This window comes from Miniopterus schreibersii (genome assembly GCF_964146895.1).
Source record: "Miniopterus schreibersii genome assembly, chromosome: 13".
NCBI classification, from domain to species: domain Eukaryota; kingdom Metazoa; phylum Chordata; class Mammalia; order Chiroptera; family Miniopteridae; genus Miniopterus; species Miniopterus schreibersii.
Window position 1 is genome coordinate 30739591 of NC_138113.1, and position 19246 is coordinate 30758836.

The window sequence follows — 19246 nt, forward strand, 5'->3', positions numbered from 1 at the left end:
GTACTTTTTTGATAGTAGTGTAACTGGAAATTCATCATACAGGTTTTTAAGCATTGGTCCAGTTATGGTAGTAATGATATTAACTTATTTCACTGGCTAGTTCTAACCCTGATGCACATGGCTGTGGCCGTGGAAACAGCTGAGAAACCAGTGTGACTGTTGAATGGGAGGAATAGTTGTTGCGTGTTCATCTGGCCAGTGTCTGGACTGGTAATTCTGAAAGTCCTCTACAGTTATTCCATAGGTTAGGGCAGTGTTTTTTTGTGCCGTCTTCATAAAAGATTTGAACGAATTTTAATTCTGTAGTTTGCTTAAGTTTTTTCCTTCCTAAATAATAATACATGTGATGAGTTGGGTAGATTCACCATACTAGGGTTTGGGGGGAGAATATTGAACTAAGAATGATGGTAGAAAGACACTATATCTCTGGGAGGATAATTCAGGGAAGAGTCTATATTACCTATTTTTGGTATTTGCTGGAAAGTTACATGCTGGAGTGAATGTTCATTTTTATAGGTTTCATAAGATTCCTATAAAAATATTCCCTTAATGCATTTAAAATTGTATTTTCACTAAACTTCTGTGCATATGTATATCTACATATAGATATATATACCTGCCTATGTACACACATACACATATGTACACACATACATACATAGCTACATACACACATAAATATATATTTGCTAAAGTTTTAATATATACTTTTAGTCTGGTATATAAAGTGAAGGGTTTGATGTCCTCAAATGTTTGAATTCATTCCTAATAGTTTGTATTTAATTTTCTAAAATATTTCACATTAAGAATTTATTAGAAATGAAATAATCATTTAGTCATATCTAGGAACCTGAATAAACACAGCCATAAATACTGTAGGTTAATGCAGAAGGTCAAATTCACAAATATGTATGTGTTTACTTTCGGTACAGTCACTACGTAGTTTAATCTCAGAAAAACCTTTTCTATACCAGCCCAACCATGAGATCAAATAACTACTTAGAAAGATAATGCAAAGGAAAACATAAAGAACAAAACAAGTTGTCACTGGGAAATGGAACTCTAGTTGTCAAAGCATCCGTCTGGTGTCAGGTATGTCTGTGTCTGGTCAGGCCCAGGGAATATCCAGGCTTCAGGGTGAAACTGATTTGTGAATTAGCCATTTAACTGACACTGTTAACCTGATCAGACTAGCTGGTCTCTGCACTTTTCATAGTGGTTATTCATAAACTGTAGCTAACCCTCTTCTTTCTGTGGATTAGTTGGGTTTTTATAATGGAGGAGCTCGTATAAGGTGCCAATTAGCAGTTTTACCCAAGCATTTTCTAGTTCAACTTTATGTAAAAGCAGAGTAGCTTGTGTTATTACAAACCAAAAAGATATATAGAAATGGGTAGATAGATTGACAGAGGAATGGATAAATAACTATTTCTGGAACTATCATGTATATATCTGTATGTTTTTAAAAAATCGCAATTATTCTTTCAAACTCAATTCTCTTGTATGACCTAAAGGTATTGTCTGAGTGGCTGAAGTGCTTCATTTGGTGTAAAATTAGAGTAATGCATGCTGGGCTTATCTCTTCTATTATTATTTTTTTATTCTTCATAAAAACTAACATGTATAAACATTGACATATTTTGGGCTCGTTGCCTGATAATTAAAGAGAATTATATCTGTGTCAAATATACTATTTTAAAATTTGTTACATTCTTAGCAATGTTAAAAAAGCAATATTTGGATCAATGTGTAGTATGGATTTTTGTAGATTTTTCTACTCACTGAGGCATGCAGTCAATACCTAATTTCTCTAGAGATATACTGCATTTAACATATTGAGCTTTTTTAAATACTTCAGACCTGTGCATTGAGTGTATAATACCTGTTTTAATTTGACATCATGGTTGACTGTAAAATAGGATATCTAAATTGCATTTTAAATGTCTATTTGTTTATGTAATATATTCAGTATCAAGGAAAGATATATTACATACTTTTTTATTTTTGCCAATCGCTACCATGTATGAAATCCAAGTCTTGTGCTATTTCTTGCATGGCTTCATTTCACTCTAATTCAGCACTCCAACTTACAAAATATATGTGAAATAAACTGAGAATGTATTTTCATGTTACCAAACTTGGGGAAGTGACATGAAATTTATCTTCTTAAACAATAATTCACAAAAGGAACCCATTTTTCAATGATAAGATGTCAAGGGGAGCCATCAAGTTATTGATATGCTCTGTTGGATCTGTTAGTAATCAGAAAAAAATACTGTTGATTTCTATTTTTAGGTAAATTTAACTTCTGTAAATAGTCTTTGGTTGATGTGTCAATAAACAATAATGGAGACACTATTCCCCCTGCATGGCATAACCCAATTGTGACATTTAGACGTGACTTTTAAAGTCATGACATAGGTCTTGAACTGTTCGGTTGGGTTAAGAATATGCATTGACGAAATGTATCCTACCTTTACCTTCGCTCTGTTGAATAACTTTTCCTAAGCACCCCCACTGTAGTGTTTCATAAAAAGCTAAGGCTTAGAATTTAAAAGGTACAGGAAAAACAAGGGAGACCTGGGTTTAGTATTTTATTTGCAGTGTCACAGATTGCATTCTTTTTTCCTCACATCCTTTTTGAAATGGCAAAACTTTGTGGCCACCATAACATTTTCCAGCTCATTATATATCTGAATTTACAAAATACTGAATAACATAGGTTACTAGCTAGAAAAATTAAAATGAAGTTTAGATTTGTTTCGCACAGTCACCCTTCGCTTGCTCAGGTGAGCATCTTACTCAGATGTGTTCTGCACTCTCATTGTCATTGCCCAGCCTATGAAGTAGTATTTTGGGCATTTAAACCCGTTTGCTTTAGGACAAAGTTTTCAAGTTCACTTTATTATTTCCTACTAAACTTCTTTTTCTTCACAGTTTTCATTACTCTATATAAGAAATAAAACTAAACAGAAAACCCCTTAGGCAAATGATCAGATTAATTTTAGAATTAACACTTGCACTTTCCCTGTTCCCCCAATTCCTCTCTCATTCCATTTGAGGAACTGGGCCTGGATGATTTCACTACAGTTTGTTGTTAGAATAAAGACCAGTTCTCCAAGGTAACTCCTCTGTTCTTGTACCAGCTCGGAAGGACCATTTAACACTTTATGATATAACGTTTTTACTAGACACCCTTCTTCATTAGAATGAAGTAGTTTGAAAGAAATAGTATCTTGAAAGGATAGTTGCATGAAAAATGTTGTTAGTGCTGTAGCTTACACCTCAGGATCTGCTGCTGGTTTATTCCTCGCAAAAGAACTGTCTTTGTATCAGTATATCTTTCTGTGTTTTAAATTACAATGCCTACTTCAGGTAATTCCCTAACTCTAGAAGTAGTATATGTAATGTTTGAATGGTGTTGAAACTAATGATAGAGGCAAAGTAATTATTAGACTGAGTGTGGACTTTGGATTCTGAAATATGGATTTCACTGTAGAGCTCTGTCAGATTTTGCTCTGTGATACTGAGCAAGTTATTTAACCTCTCTGAGCCTCTAATTTCTTATTTGCCATCGGGGTTAATAATACTTACCTTATATTTTTAGGATTATTAAATGAGATAATATAGAAGGAGCTAGAGTGTCTGGCACAATAGCAGCTCCATAAATCACATCAATTCTTTTAATTTTAATCATGCATTTCAGTGTCAACTGTTTCTATAATCAGCTTTCTAGTGAAATAGAATTCAAGACCCTACCTGTGCCTTTTTTTTCAATTGTTGTTACTCTTGGCAATACTTTATAATTTAGAAATGCTGAGCAATTGAGAACACTGCAGGCTTTCCATGAAAAGAGTCATTTACATTGTTCCATATTTATAAATAAAAATTGGATGCTAAATTATATTTGGAAACTAACACAAGAGTGTAGAAGAAAAATATTAATAACTAAATTTTGCTGCATTCCCGTAGCACCATAAGTAATAGTTTGATTTTTTTGAAGATTTCTATGTGAAAATATACTGTTAATTATATTAATTATCAAATATAACTGAAGAACCCTATAAGTTACAGTAAATTATACAGAAATGCAAATTATATAGAAACAAAAGAATCCATATATATTTCAACTTTCAAATTAAAAAAAAATTTTCATACGTAGACATTAATAGTCCTCTTCAACTATAAGGAATTCTTGTGTTTCTTTTTATTTTCAGCAGTTTATTTTATTCTTTTGAAATACAAAGGAATTAGAATAAATGTAGTAAATATCAAAATATTCATTTCCTAAATTATAATTATTATTTTGTCATGTCATTTATATTTTGATGTATTTTAAAGTCAATTAAAGATATATGATCAATGTCTTGTGTTAGTTACACACATATTGTCATCAAGAGTATTTTTAATTAACAGGTATTAAAATTATTTTTCTGTGTACAGTAGATGGAAAGAAGACATAATTGTTGGTAGAATCTTAGGGTTTAATTTCACTAAAACGCATCAGACTTCGCAATTTGTTTTTTGGGGAGGGAATTCCAGGGAGGATATGTACTTAGAAACATTTTTAATACTTTTATCTCCTTAATAGTGAGAAAGAGAAACTATAGGATGTTACATTACATGTATTTCTACAGAACTGAATGGAAACAGTGGTAAAATACCTAAGCATAGTTATTAATGTATGTATGCAGTAAAAGAAAATAAGTAAAAAGTTGAAAAATGTGATAATGTACTTTACTTAGGTAAGACCAGACTGTAACAGTGAGGTAAAGTTAACTCTCAAAGGAAGACCAGTTCATGAAAGATTGGCTTCAGAAATCTGAATGAATTGTCATTACTGCTGCTTCAGATCAATTAATCCCCCTGTCGAAAGGTGGGGAACAGTGACCGGGAAGGTTCATTCCATTTTAATTCTCTATTGTTTTTCTTCAGAGGGCCTCTTGTGTGTAGCCTCTGTCATCCAAACAGGTGCCAGAATATAATTTTTTGAAAATTAGAGGATGTGAATTTTTTTTTAAATGGTGGTAATCAGGAGTTACCAGCCAGAATGGAAAAGGGACTTGTGAACACATCTGTACAAATGGAACCATTCCATTATTAATGGGAGATTTATTACTGGAGAAGTCACTACAAAACAGTGTGGTAGAGGCTGTGTTTTTATTTGAATACAAGAGCCAGGACTTGCATTAGGACATTGTGGAAGCTTGTGCAGAAAGTAAATGGCACCCGTGGGATCGCAGCATTCTGCTAGGCTGAAGGGCCTTTAATAATCCTACTCTCACAGCAGTTAAGATAGAGTATGTGTAAGAGCTAATCTTGTCTTCTGCTTTTATAACAACTTATGTATGGTGACCAAAAGTAGTTATGACATACTGGCAGCATTGTTCTTAGTAGATGACTTTTTAAACTAAAAACTTAAGTTTACTGAGCAAGATTTTTTTGGACTTTATTTAATGAAAGGTAATAAAATAGGATACCTGTTTACAGAAAGTTTAACAGCCACAAAATACACTTTGGAGGTTGTGTATCCCTGCACAGATGAGCAGTCAAGTCATGGTAGAAATGTAAACACCAACCTGTCGTTTTATAACAGTTTGGAATGGTTAAAAACATGAGTTTAGTTGTTGGGTTTTGTTAATGTTTTAATCATTTTTTTCAGTAATATTTGTTATATTTGACATGTTTCTTAGATTTCATTGTCTATCTTTTGAAATGAGGCACTTTAAAAAATATAAAATTGTGATGGCATTAGTCTACAGCATTTAGTAGTTTGATATAAATTATATTTGCAGTGGCTTAAAATTGTTCTTTTACTGCATTTTGTATAAAAAGCCATCTTGTAAATGCTGAAAGCCTCTGTTGGCTTCAAAATCTACTTCCTACCACCTCCACCCACACTCCCATGAACACCATTGCCTCATCTTTATATTTTCTATTCAGGGTATTTGACCAGAATCTTAGTTTAACACTGCTTATATCTAAAAATAATATTTGTAAAACCATAGAACTGTGTACCCCAAACAGTAGGCATATTTTGCCCCTCACTCTCACGAATGGGAAAATCTCCCGACAGCCCTGGTTTTTATACTGCACACTAGATGGCAGTTTTGTCATACTCTTCCAGCTTCACATGCTGCAGTGCGAGTGGAACAGAAAAGGCCATCGATGTTTAGTCTGCGCTCAAAGGGTCTCCGCGTGACCAATGCAGACCCCATGGGCTTCCCGGAACATATGTTAGCAATTTAGCCGCAGACATTTATTTCTTTGTTTTACTGCTTGGCTCTTTGAGAAAGTGTTGGTGCCAGGTTATGGGTTGTCTGGATCATGTCAGAGGCCATGGAGATCAAGTTCATGTGACAGGCTAGACTAAGGAAGGATGAAGGCGGAGGAGGCGAGGAAGCTGACCCTCACTTTCAGCAGCAGCAAGTCCCTGCCTGTCTGTGGCCTGGAGCCAAGCGCCCAGGCGGTTAAGTTTTACTCCAGCTGAACAAACAAAACACGTCGCCCATTTGGCTTTTTCATATTTCATCGATGGTAGTTAAATCAGTGGTTCCTCCATTTCTCAAAACCTGCTTCTCCCTCCTCTCTGTCTCAACGCTGACCCCTCTAGCCCTGTCCCGACGAAGTGACCTGGAGATCCTCGGCTACTGCCTGCTGCGCTGGCACTGTGGGCCGCTGCCCTGGGAGCGGAGCCTGCGCGACCCCGCGGCTGTCCAGACTGCGAAAACCAAGTACAGTTTCCAGACTCTCCATCAGCACACAGCAGCCCTGCAGGGGCCCATCAGGGGAGGCAGTATCCCAGAGGAGACTGCCAGTCACCCAACATGATAACCAAAGCAAATTTCTTAAATTTGAAAAATACTGTTTAAAAGGCTGCACAGCCTACAGACATAAAATTCATTAAGATGACGCCGCCTATGAAATCACATGTACACGAATCATAATACAAAATGTAAAGTGAAGTAGTTCTTCCTTTCCATGGTGTTTTCCAAAACTTAGGTTCTAGGTGGTGGTGGTTTCAAGGGAGAGTATTTTCAGATGAGCGCTGTATAAGTATATGCAGGTAGTTTGAGCTCCATGTGATCGATATTAACTGCGCAGAGCGACGATGTGAAATGGGACAAATATGGCCCATATTTTTCAAGTGAGAGCAGCACACCTCTTTCTTAATCCTGTGTCTTGGTGGGAGTATGTTTTGTTTCTGAAAGAAGAAACAAACAATTTTTATATGAGGTGTTTATATAAAAGATGATCCTGCAGCCATATAAACATTTTTAATATTTCACATTCCATTTTTCTCAGCTAGAATCTGTTAGCATGAAAATTAGGTCAGCCTGAGAACAGAGTGTGTTGCTATTTTACTATTTTCTCACTTATCAAGCCTAAGAAAAAGTCAATTGCATGTAGCACGGAATAGCCAATTTTTTATTATATACCAAGATATGCTCAACAGTCCTCACCCACAGATACAATATCACAATTGGGGAAGGCAGGTATGTCCTAAGAAGGGCATGTCACAACAGAAGTTTATGAGAGGGGCAGCTGATTCATAGGAATCAATCTTCAAGTTCATTGTGGCATCTGTTCTTAAGAGAGAGAAAGGCTGGCCTGCAGATGCAGATCACATTTGTAAACACTGACGTACTATATATTATATAAGATGTTTGTCCACTTGGAATCTTCATCATCCTGTTCCCTCACCCAAAATGAACACATTTATATAAGTCAATATTAGAACTATCTAATTAGTTACTTACTGCAGTGATCGATGTGTCCATATTAACCCCCATGTAACTGACATTTTTTAATATATGGGTCAAGTCAAAATACAGTAATGGGTATAAACAAACAGTTCTGGTACACAATTTTCCACCTCAGTTTACTGAATTTCAAAAATGTATTTTATTACAAAGATTAGCATTTTAATTCTAATGATTATATGTATGGTTTTTTTATTAAGATTTACTAATGATTTTAGTCTTTTATCAATATGCATATATAGATTTCTTTAATGAATATGCCTACATATTTGTATTCAGATATAATAATAGGGGATCATATAAAATAATAGAATATAATGCTAATAAATATAACCTTTATTTACATTTTGGAGATCCTAACATGTTAATATCTTCATTTTGATGTGATTATTAGTAAAAACCTATAGATCAATAAAGCTAATATATTATGAAGTGTATTATTAAGGTAAACTGTAGACATTTTCAAACTTCTTATAGTGTATAATACATAATCATAATTTATTCAGTTGCTGAGAAGGCATAACACTGAATTTTCCATAAGGGCATGCTTGCATATTCAACCATGATACCATATCTCCCTTATGCCCTTTATTTCCCTGACACAGGGTGATATTTGATCAGTGCATTTATTGTTGCATTTCTGCCTGTGCCTGAGTTTATGAGTCAGACATCCATATCAGTAATTTTAGTTGAATGTTCATATATTTGTGGCTGAAGCAACTTAAGAGAGTTGTATTTGTTCAGTCTAACACACTGGCAATTGTTAGAATAATGGATGTTGTGTTTTGTTTTTTTGGATATTTCTTGTTGGCCTGTTTAATCATTGGGTAGCATAAAATACTGCCCAATCGAGAACATTATATGTAAGTAATTAAATAATTTACCCCCCAATGGTAAATGCTTGAGGAAAAATACCCTCAGAATCCAGATACAATTTTTCTATGTATTTTTTTCTTGTTTTTAAGAAAAAAATATGACAGATATTGCTACTTCTACATTTTTACCTGTGTAAACCTTGAATTAAAGCATTTACATTATTTAGTCTCTAGGTGACTGATATAAAATTGGTCCACTTTTCTTCTAACCTATTACCGGTGGGTGAAAAACAGTACTAAAAGTCAAGGTATTGGTGACTCACCAACACAGAATTTGAGTTTTGTTTTCTAATCAGAACAGTGAATCACAGGATGGCAAACAGATTCATTGTTGTTACTCTATTTGTTTCAGTCTGTTGGATGAGCTCCCCGAGTCGGTGCTGAGATGGGCTCCTTCTGGAAGCAGTTGCTGTAAGTTACACAATAACTTCTGCCCTCTCCGATATTCTCTACAGGTCACCACATTCGTCACTCTTGTTTTACAACTTTTTAATCCACCCACTCCCATTCCACAGGGATGGGAGGAAACTCTCAGGGTTATAGATAGGTTGCTCGAGCAAAGACTATTTGGATCCTTTTTGACATTAGAACACAAGGACGCTGCACGAAAGTATTTAGGCAGCTTTCTAGGCTCTGCTGACTGAATTATTATTATTATTGTTTTTTAGATATATATATTATGGGGATCATGCCCAGGTTTAATAGTCAGCTTTATCTGGTATTTCTAGAGGTGACTTTCTATCTTTGTTTAGATAAAATTGACCTAAGACTACTTTCAGTAATTTAAAAAAAAACCCACAAATAAACCCTTGAATGCTGTTTAGACCGTGGGTTACACTCTGGCTGGACAGCCAGCAACCAGATTTTGAATTGGCATATGACGTTGGGGTTTGCAGGTATATATTTCATTAAATGGTTTTTCCTTCCAAGTTAGTATAGACCATTTTTGGAGTTCTTTAATTGACAGTATTATTAGTAAAAATAATAAGTCAATTCAGTTACCCAAGTGCCTATCTGCAGTGCACGCAGGGCACATTGAGCACCAATTTAACAACTGGGTTACAGTGTCTCATAGAAAGACCCCTTTGGCTGCTGGGTCTGCTTTTGCTCAGAGACAGATAAGCAGAGTGAATCTTGTTCTCTGTTTATACGGCATGGTCTCAAAGGGAGCTTTTAGCTGACTTACGAAGGTGAGTATGAACACTGACCCCTACCTAAGGTCAAATAGTGTCAATTTTCACCTGAGAATTTGAGTTAAATCACCTTAAACTTACATTCATAGCCCTTCTTTGACATGACACCAAAGTTTTCATTTTCATAGGAAACAAAGGAGGAACAAACCAGATCTGCTTTTCCACCTCCATTTCCTAAGACCATGAGCCTGTCTTCCCACTGCCTCGTGGAGGGGGGAGAACAAGAGAGGGCTCTCATTTGCGGGGGCTGGGTTGAAAGAGAAAAAGTGTTTCCTTTTTTTTTTTTTAGCAACTTGGTCCAAATGCTAATAATACTTTTTTTCTTATTGACATTTTTACCAAGTCATACAGCTTGTGTTTTACTCAACAGGACAGCAAAAAAGAGAGCTGGGGAGATGTCAGAAATTTTTAAAAATTGTTTATCTCCTTTCCTATCCCTCCTGCGCAGAGAGTAACTGTTCAGTTTTGGGTCAGGAAAGAAAGCCCAGATGCCATGGGTTATACAAGATAACCTTCTGTGACCCTTCTTTTGCTAGAGTGAGGTTCAAAGGAGAAGTGAGTGATACGGGAACTCAAGGGAGCAGTGCCAGATTCCTCTTTTACAGTACAAACCATTTGAGTCTATAGTAGTATTTTATAAAATGCAGATTTCTATTTCTAAAGCACAAAACATTGAACCTTTAATATTAAGTGAAGGTCTCTTAAGTTGGTTATGCTTAGGAGAATGGGTATTGTAAGCAGGAAAATTAAACTGATTTACAAAAGGTTTATTACTAAGACACTTTATGAAATGAAACAGCCAAGAAATTTGCAGTGTGCATGCCCAACTCAGTGTAACAATAATAGTTTCAAAAGTTTCTCTCTCTTGAAATGATACTCAGTAATGATACTTAATATTCCACTAGCCTAAAAAGCAGATGATTCAAGAATATCATAATTTCATACCTCTCAAAGTGTTTTGTTTTATAGCTCTGGAAATATGCTAGTAAATTAGAAAGTATACTGAATATAATACATCCAGATCTTGAAAGGCTGACGTCTAAAGCAGTGCTGCCTCACAAAAGGCTAAGCTTCAGGTTTGTGATAGTAAATTTGTAACAGAGGTGGTTTTTATTTTTCTCCCTCTCCTACCTCACTGGTACCCAGTTTTTTCAAACCCCAGACCCATGAAGGCTTCACCAAGCAGCTGCTGTCAGTTGGTGGGATGCCAGGAGACTTCCATTGTCTTCCAACAGTGATTTGTGAAAAGCGTTCCCAACATATTCAGCTCTGTTCTCCATTTGGGATATTTTGGTTAATAGAATTGTAATGTATATCAAACTTGGCTTACCAATCTGTAAAGGCCCAAAGAACGACAGGATATTTATGTTAAAATAGCAGTGAATGCGATTTCATCTTTTTTTTCCTTGATCATCCCTTCAGGAATTGGATGCTCCCAAAGGGCTCCTGCAAACATGAGTTATAAATATGATGGGACCACAGCACTTGCTAGTTAATAGAAAGCTGGGTGATCGAATGCTAGATGACATATTTTATATATCTTATATATTAGAGAGGAAAAAGGTGGGATGCATAATTGTCACTGTATCCAAAACAAACAAACAAATGAAACACCCTGGAGCCAAGAGTTCTCGGTTTAGTCACATTAGCCTTGCGTTCCTAGAGAACAGCTGGGGACAGTGTGGTGTACAATGGTCATTCTGACTTTCAGAAGGGAAAACAGATGATGGCTATTCCTTTTGGAATTTTCCTTTTGGACAGCGAAACCCAGGTTCTCTGCCTTTCCCCACTTGAACGGAGGTCAGCCTGGAGGGCAAGAGAAGGGTTAGGAAGCCACTCCTGCCAGGCTTCCCAGATTGTCTTGCCCCGGGATATAAACGGCTTAGTGCTAATGTAAGAAGGACTTGTGTCTGGGTCAGTAATACGTTTTTGAAGCGGAAAGGCTTGTAAAGACTAGTTTGTGGAGCATCTAAACATTGCCATAAACAAATGAAAACATGCCCGTTTTTAAACAGTGTATGGTCTTGTATCTAGATTTTAGATTGAACTTGCATGAAACAAATGCAAAAATTACATTTGTTTTAAGGCTCTGCTATGCTTGTAACTTGGTTACTAATTCTACTTGTATTTAAAAGTTTATAGTCCTTAAATTCTTTTTTTGGAGGGGGGAGAGTTACCTTATAGTCCTAGGCAGGAGATTACAGTAGAGAAAAACATAAAAGGTAGCAAGTTGTCGTCCTTTTGCACTAAATCTGACTGTGACGCGGATGCGCTGGGCTGGCCAGGTATGGAAGCTTAGCAACTTCCACAGTCAGGCCCGGCTGAACGCGTACAGTTCAAGGTCGTTTCTAAATGAACTGCTATAATCTCAAAACCAAAGCCTTAATTGAAACTTGGAATGGTTTTTTTTTCCTTTGAAGGAGGTCTATAGTAAGTACCAAGTGTTTTTAACTGAATTTTTAAAACTTCAACATAAAGTAAAAGCATCTACTATGCTCCTCAGGTGGTTCTTAGTAGTTGCAAGCTATAAATCAAAATCACTAACTGTAATTTTAAAATTTGCTTCCTTTGATAAGATTAGTGAATTAATGACTATATACAAAAATGTATTAAAAATTACATTTCTCTCACCTTGCCAAACCTATAGGTCACTATATAGTTGAGTCATTATTGGATATCATTTGAAAAGTGATTTTCATTGAATTGCTCATTCTTAGTTTCTTTAGAGTATGTGTGTGTGTGTGTGTGTGTGTGTAAGAGAGAAAAGAGAGATTTTGAGGATACGGGGTCTTGACATTCCTTGCCAATTATGAATGACATGTAAAAAAATTTAATACTTTACAGGTGAAATAGCCCAATATTTGACATGTGCTCGTAATTTAGCATATGATGAAAAGCCAGACTACCAAATGCTCAAGAAAATTCTGAACCCAGGTGGAATACCTTTAGGACCATTGGAATTTTCCCCTAAAGGAGAGGGTGTAAATGTACATACTCCAAACTATCAAAAAGTAAGTAACAGTCCCTGGGATCTTATGATTACCTTCTGTGAAGCTTGCTTCCAAGTGAGGTTGTTTTAGGTTTCAAATGAATTTGACAATCCAGTTTCTTGTGTATTATATTTAATTCCTATTTCCTCTACTCAACCCCAAGAAATTTTGTTGGAAGTTCTTTTGACATATTGTTTCTTACAGGAAAATAGTAGAATCTGTGGTCTATTGTACAGATTAAAGAAGTCAAGCAGTCACTGTCATCATAGAGATATGACGAGGTTGAGTCTAATCTGGCGTTATTTATGAGAACTTTATTTGCTGCTTTTCTTCAGATTCCCTTTAGTTATTTCCCTTGGTTTTCACATAGCAAGTTGGCCATAATTTGGTGGAAATTATAATAACCTTAGATTTCAGCAGATTATTTGTATGTGCTGATATTTCGATTTATAGAAACAATTATTTTTTAAAGAGTTTTTTTTTTAAAGTTGTATCTCCTCCTTTACTCTGCTGTCTTTCAACTGGCTCCCTCATACCAGCGTAAAAAAATGAGAATTATCACTTGAAAAAAGATTTAAACTTGAAACAATACAAAAGAATTAGGACAAAACATTTTTTAAGAGAGAAGCCTGAGACTGCTATCAGGACATGACTGGAAAGGCGACTCAGTGGCTGTTTCTCCCTTGACACTCTCCACATACACAAAAAAGTAGGAGGGTTTTTCTCCCCTCATGCGTGTATAATAAGGTAGGGTCAGGATGCCATTCATTTTTAATATTTCTTATGAACTTTGGATCATCACGAGCGTTCATGAGCCAAGAATGCAGGATGCAAACTAACGTGACGGATAGGCTGCTAGATGAACGGTGAGTCAGGTACCGGAGCACAGATGGTTCTGATTTGCTGAATTTTGTAGCTGCTGCAACTGAAGACATAAAATATCCTTCTAGTCATAAATTAGCTCTTTGGAAGCAAAACCTTGACACCAGAGCTTTACAACCTTCAATTAGTAGGGAAAGAAGTATTTGAATGACTGTGGTATTGACATCTGTAGGCCTGCATAGTAATCATTCCTAATAGAAGAGAATATCTGTTTGAGGAGGTTTTGCATGGCTAATTAACTACCAGCGAGAATATGTAATTTTTTCATGATCTCCTGATTGTCACCTTTCTCTCATGATACAATTACATTTTATTGTAGCAAGTGCCTCACAAACCAATTGTCAGCACTATTTACGTATTGCAGAAGGCAGAACAAAAGTTCATGTTTAATAAAAAGCCACTGGATTTTGATCTTGGTAATTACTGAGACTTATTTTAACAGTTTTATTGACTTCTGTGTTTTTATCACTTTCGTAACAAAACAAAGAGCCATTTCCTTGACATAGTATTTCCCTTGCAATAATGGTCACCATTTAATCTACACTAATTTAAATAGGGTGTTTTTTTTCCGTTTTTTGTAGATTTTCACTTTCATAAACTTAATCGAAATATAAAAAACCCATTTTAAAACCTGATAGCTATATCCTCTGATATAAAATTTTAATTATTCACCAGAATTTTTGGTTTCAGCAAGTTCTAAGGATGTTGTGAAAACATTTTAATATGCAGAGAATATACCATAAAACTTTTTTCCAATGAGCCTCAATCAAAAATATTTTATTCTTTTCTTTTGATTAGAGCACTTTGATTATGAGTAAAAAGAAAACAGAATAATATACATTCTTAAGATAATTTCTGTTAACAATATGATCAGCCTCATTGTTACAGAAAGTATGATTTGGGATATATTTCACAGCATATCAATATTGTATAATGACTTTATTTCTCTAACATTTTAAATATACAGATACATTTAGTAATTAGGTGGCTAAACCTTAGTATTTTAATATTTATTTTTAAAGCTTACAGATTTTGTAATGCTAAAAAAACCAAACTTGAAAATGTTCAAAAGCCAAGTATGATAATATATACTGTCCTATGTTCCGTCCCTTTGCGCGATAAAGTATTGGATAGTTTCCGCAACTGATCGCTTCCATTTACAAATACAATTTTAAGTCCAAAATGAATATAATTACATGGCCCCAAATTTCTCTTTTTAGTCACAGAGTCCCTTTAAAATCCCCTTAACATTTCCTCTGACTCTATACACTCGTCCCTCTAGTTATTTAACAGACTAGTGAATGAACTTTGGATTTGTGCTTTCTAGACAAAGATCCTTAAAAAGCAGCCAGTGGACCAGAAAATGTATCCCGTCAGATAAATGTTTCTATCATTCAGTATTCAAAGGAAAACTATGAATGTTTAATTTTTAAGAATGTTGTTTCCCTCAGTAATAAGCGGCTGTGCCTTGTAAACTTAGGCTGCTTCAGACTGTTTCGGCTGCGTGTTAGAGATGAGCCCATTGCCGCAAGAATCTCGCCAACTCCCACCCTCTTTTTGCAAAAGAAAAATGAGCTATTTTTTTTCAGTACGAGGTTTTACTGGGCATCATAAACTCTTCTCCGTAAACGGAACCTTCTGAAGTCCTCAAATACTGTTACTGGAGTGAAAGAGGGAATGAATTTTGTCAAGATAGTAGAGACGTTGCTATTTTTCCCTGAAAAGCAAATCTTTGCGGGTATTTGCCTCGATCAAAATGACGGTGCGTGTAGCTGGAGTCACCCTCCGGTGGAGCTGACGGCCCCTGAGGTAGCACTGACGGATTAGGGGAATCTGTCATCAGGGCTACCTCAGTCTATTTATGCCACCCACGGGGACCTAATGTCCAGAACTCACTGAAGGAAACCATATTTCAGTAGGCATGCTTGCCGAGTGAGCTAAGCTCGGCAGTTCCCAGGTGAGAACCTAACGCCAAATTGAAAAGCCAGCGTCACTGAAGCCTCAGCTCAGCCCTTGAATAAGCGGCTTCCTCAGGAGCCAGCGTACTGGATCCCTTTCTCAGTTTATCAGTATCTCCTTCCTTAAGATGATACCTGAATCCATGTTTGAACAGTGTAGACACCTGGCCTAAGGAGCTGCCCATCCTTCCCAAATGCTTCCCCTTGGCAGCGGAGTAGCTGTAGGTCAGAGTCAAAACGTCCCAGCTAACCCACACTTAAGACGGAAAACGTTTCTTCCTACGTCCACCCTAAGTTGGAGGCTCCCACGGCAGAGCTAGGGGTGAATATATCATTATTGGTAGTAGTAATCTTTAATGAACTTAAAACGCTTACAGAATTCTTCCTTGAGCTTTAATTCTCAAAATAATTCTATTAAACTTGTCTTCATGTTTATTTTCTGTGAGAGCAAAATATAAATTCTCCATCATAAGCACGTATTTGGCATATTAAATTTTAAGGGTCCAAAAGTATTCCTGATTTTGTAGAACAGTGTGAAGCACTAGTGGAAATTTAAATAAAACGTACGTTGTTTGAATAGCCACTTTCTCAAAATCACACACATTTGGATGGCATCCTTTTACTTGATTGTGGGGGATGCCAAGTGTTTTCTGTATTTGTATAACTTTGAGAAAAATGTTTACTTCATCATCCTTTATTCTTACCATTGTAAACACTCCCTAGAAATAGAACTTTCGCATAAACTGGGCGTCATTTGATTAGGTAGAGGTGTCCATGCAGTACAGCCTGACCATCCAGGCCCAGCCTCAGGGCCGAATCCGTTAGACCAAGACTTGGCGCGTCGGAGGCTCCCAGAGCAAGAGTCGTCAGAGTTGAGGTGCCTGGCACATAGGAGGCACCAAACTACTCAGGATCTCAACTAACCCTTCATGCCACAGGACACATTTTCACGGTGACTGGCCAGCCAGTGGTTATTAGGATAAAACTGCGTGCAACAGCCTTGGGAAACTCCGTTTCACACTAGTGGGATGATGGACATTTATTACCAGGATGCAAGAGGGGCTCAGGAGGAGGGCACACACGAATTCCCCAGCAGTTTGGGAGAGTTGAGTGGTGGAAATAAAACCCAAGTGATTAGGAAGCAATTTCAGTTTTCAGGTTACTGAAAGGCATAGCCTTGTCCTTTGAGAAGCTGGGATCGGAAAGGAGGGATGGATAAAGACTGATGTTGCGACGCTTAGACCTAGCCACAAGCACCAGCATGTTTTAAAGGGAAAGTGAGCACATTTGGCAATAGAAGCTAAAAACTGAGAGACTACAAATTAAGGCTCTGCTTGCCCAGCCAGTGTAATTCATTCTGTTTTGGCACTGGCTACTCCATTATTTCCCCTCGTACTGTTCTATCTTCTGCCCTCTGTTTAACCCGTGAGAAAAGGTGATGGCACTTTCAGCTGCTATAAACATGAAGCTGCTGAGCAAATACTTCACATGAGGGTCTTCACTGTAGCTTTCAATCTTCCAGCTGTATTGAGGGATCTGTGCTTCTGTTTCCCCGTCTACTTCAGGTTTATTAAGTCAGACATCCCCCAGATAACACCATGGTGTGAAAAAGAAACCTTAGAAACAAGCTTGTTGTAGAACTTAACCTCTGATACTGGTACACAGGATTAGGTGACATGAACTGTTATTCTTCTGCTTAAAGGTTAAATTACCTGTATAAAAAGTAAGCAACATCATAAGCTTCTGTTACACATTCACTTTAATTAGGCTCACTTCAGTGATAGAAAACGAAGATTCTAATTAATAAGAATTTAAACTAAAACGATATACCGGATCCACTCCCAGCAAAGGTTAATAATGAATTCATGTGCAGTTTCAAAATGTGACAGTTTTCTGTAAAAATGCTGTTTTCAATAAGCAAGTTATCTGTAGAGATAATTTCCAAAGAGTGCACAACAGAGCCACTAATTTTAATTGGTCTTGTCCTACTGATGAGAGAGGGTCAGGATCTTGCCAACTACTATCTTTTTTCTATAACGTTTATTTGTTGGTTTCCTCTCTATTTTTTTCAAAGCTTGGCAAGTTTAGAGTTTTCAAGAATCTGGATATGAATGCATTTTTAGTTTTGCATGTCAAAAGTTTTCAATATATATTATTACTTATTCTATATCAACAGGTTGATTCACAAAAGGCTGCAACAAAGCAAGTCAATCAGATGCAAAATAGGGTAGTAGAAAAAAGTGTCCACAGTGAGAGAAGTGCTGAGTCCCACGCAACACGGAGAAAAGTGCAGAAAGAGGAGAAGCTGATTGGATTGCCTAACAAAGAAACGGCTCAGGTGAGAGGGTTGTTAATTTTTCTCCTCTCCTTAATGTTACATTAGAATATGCCCTTTGGGAAGAAAGACGTTTTATTTTCTTCTGAGGGCCAAGGTTATATAGTTTTGCTAAACGAGAAGGGACAAGAAAGTGTCCTATCCAGAAGATAAAATCAAAGCCGCCAACACCAGTTATAGAAGAATGACAGTGAACATACTGGCGTACAGATCTGATTTCTTCCTGTAGCCTAAGAATGTAATGAAGTGCACTTAAATTTTTATGCCATCTATGATCCATTAGAGACTCTTAACATATTCCATACTTTTACATGGGTTCCTCCAGTCTAACCATTATAATCCAATGTAAGGGAAGTGTTTCTCTGTCAATATAGTTGTATTTTAAAATGATGTCTTTTCTGCATTATTTGATAATTTGGTTGGATAGTGACTCACCTTTTGTAGATCACTCACTCAGTCAAGTCTTTCCTAATCTAACCTTTTTGACAAGAAGAGTACAATGTGTTTATATCTGCAGTGAAAAAAATTATTTTTTCAGAAAGACCAATATTTTTTTTCCAGAATGATTTGAGGTAGTTTACAGTGTGCAATAGAATAATTTAATGCCCCCACTCCCAAATTGGTATATCAGGCAGCTGGGATGTTAATCACTAAACTAGTGCTGAATTTGGCTCTGAACTTCTTGGGAGCCAAGGCAAAAATTAGAAGCATACTAGTTAGGTATTTCTTGTCCTGCCAGTAAGCATACAAGTTTATCTAGAGAGAGATATATATTTTTTAATACTAATAGGAATCTTTTGCATTTATTGTTACAAAATAATAGTGGCATCGATTTTTTAATTGTAAAGTAGTCTACTTCAAATGTCATAACTTATAGTTCCTAATTGTAAAAGACAAATATTGCTTGGTGACAAAATAGAGATTCTTGAATGCTCTTTTTCCACCCTTATTGTGCACCAGAATTACCTGTGCATGGGAGAGAGAGGGACTATGAAAATACTGATGCCCAGGTTCCAAGCGAGGAAACGGATTCACTTTCATTGGGATGGCAATACGATGTGTGTGTACCTTTATCACTCCGGAAAGTTGTTTGTTCCCTTTCTCAGTCCCTTTCCCTTAGAGACAAACACTGTTTTGATATTCTGATTCTCATCACTAGATTAGTTTTGCCTCTTCCAGAATTTCACATACATGTAGTCATACAATATGCATGCTTTTGTGTCTGGCTTAAAATGTGTCAGCATGTTTTG

General features: G+C 36.4%; 2 protein-coding genes across 14 annotated transcripts in view; one reads left to right on the forward strand and one right to left on the reverse strand.

Annotated features, from left to right (window-relative positions):
* The window catches only part of VRK2 (VRK serine/threonine kinase 2), a 70873-nt gene that overhangs the window by 38083 nt on the left and 13544 nt on the right, over positions 1-19246 (forward strand). For all 11 annotated transcript variants that reach the window (XM_081156361.1, XM_081156353.1, XM_081156356.1 and 8 more), the window contains exons 9-12: positions 6614-6734; positions 8991-9049; positions 12676-12842; positions 17838-17999. In XM_081156361.1, coding sequence (XP_081012487.1) covers positions 6614-6734; positions 8991-9049; positions 12676-12842; positions 17838-17999 — 509 coding nt within the window. The remainder of the gene's footprint in view (positions 1-6613; positions 6735-8990; positions 9050-12675; positions 12843-17837; positions 18000-19246) is intronic.
* Positions 6956-19246, reverse strand: part of FANCL (FA complementation group L) — a 65067-nt gene continuing 52776 nt past the window's right edge. For 2 of the 3 annotated variants that reach the window (XM_081156365.1, XM_081156364.1), the window contains one exon: positions 6956-7204. In XM_081156365.1, the coding sequence (XP_081012491.1) occupies positions 7022-7204 (183 nt within the window). In that variant the 3' untranslated portion in view covers positions 6956-7021. Of the gene's footprint in view, positions 7205-17279; positions 17374-19246 lie in introns of those variants that run through there. The other variant, XM_081156363.1, reaches the window with a different exon arrangement.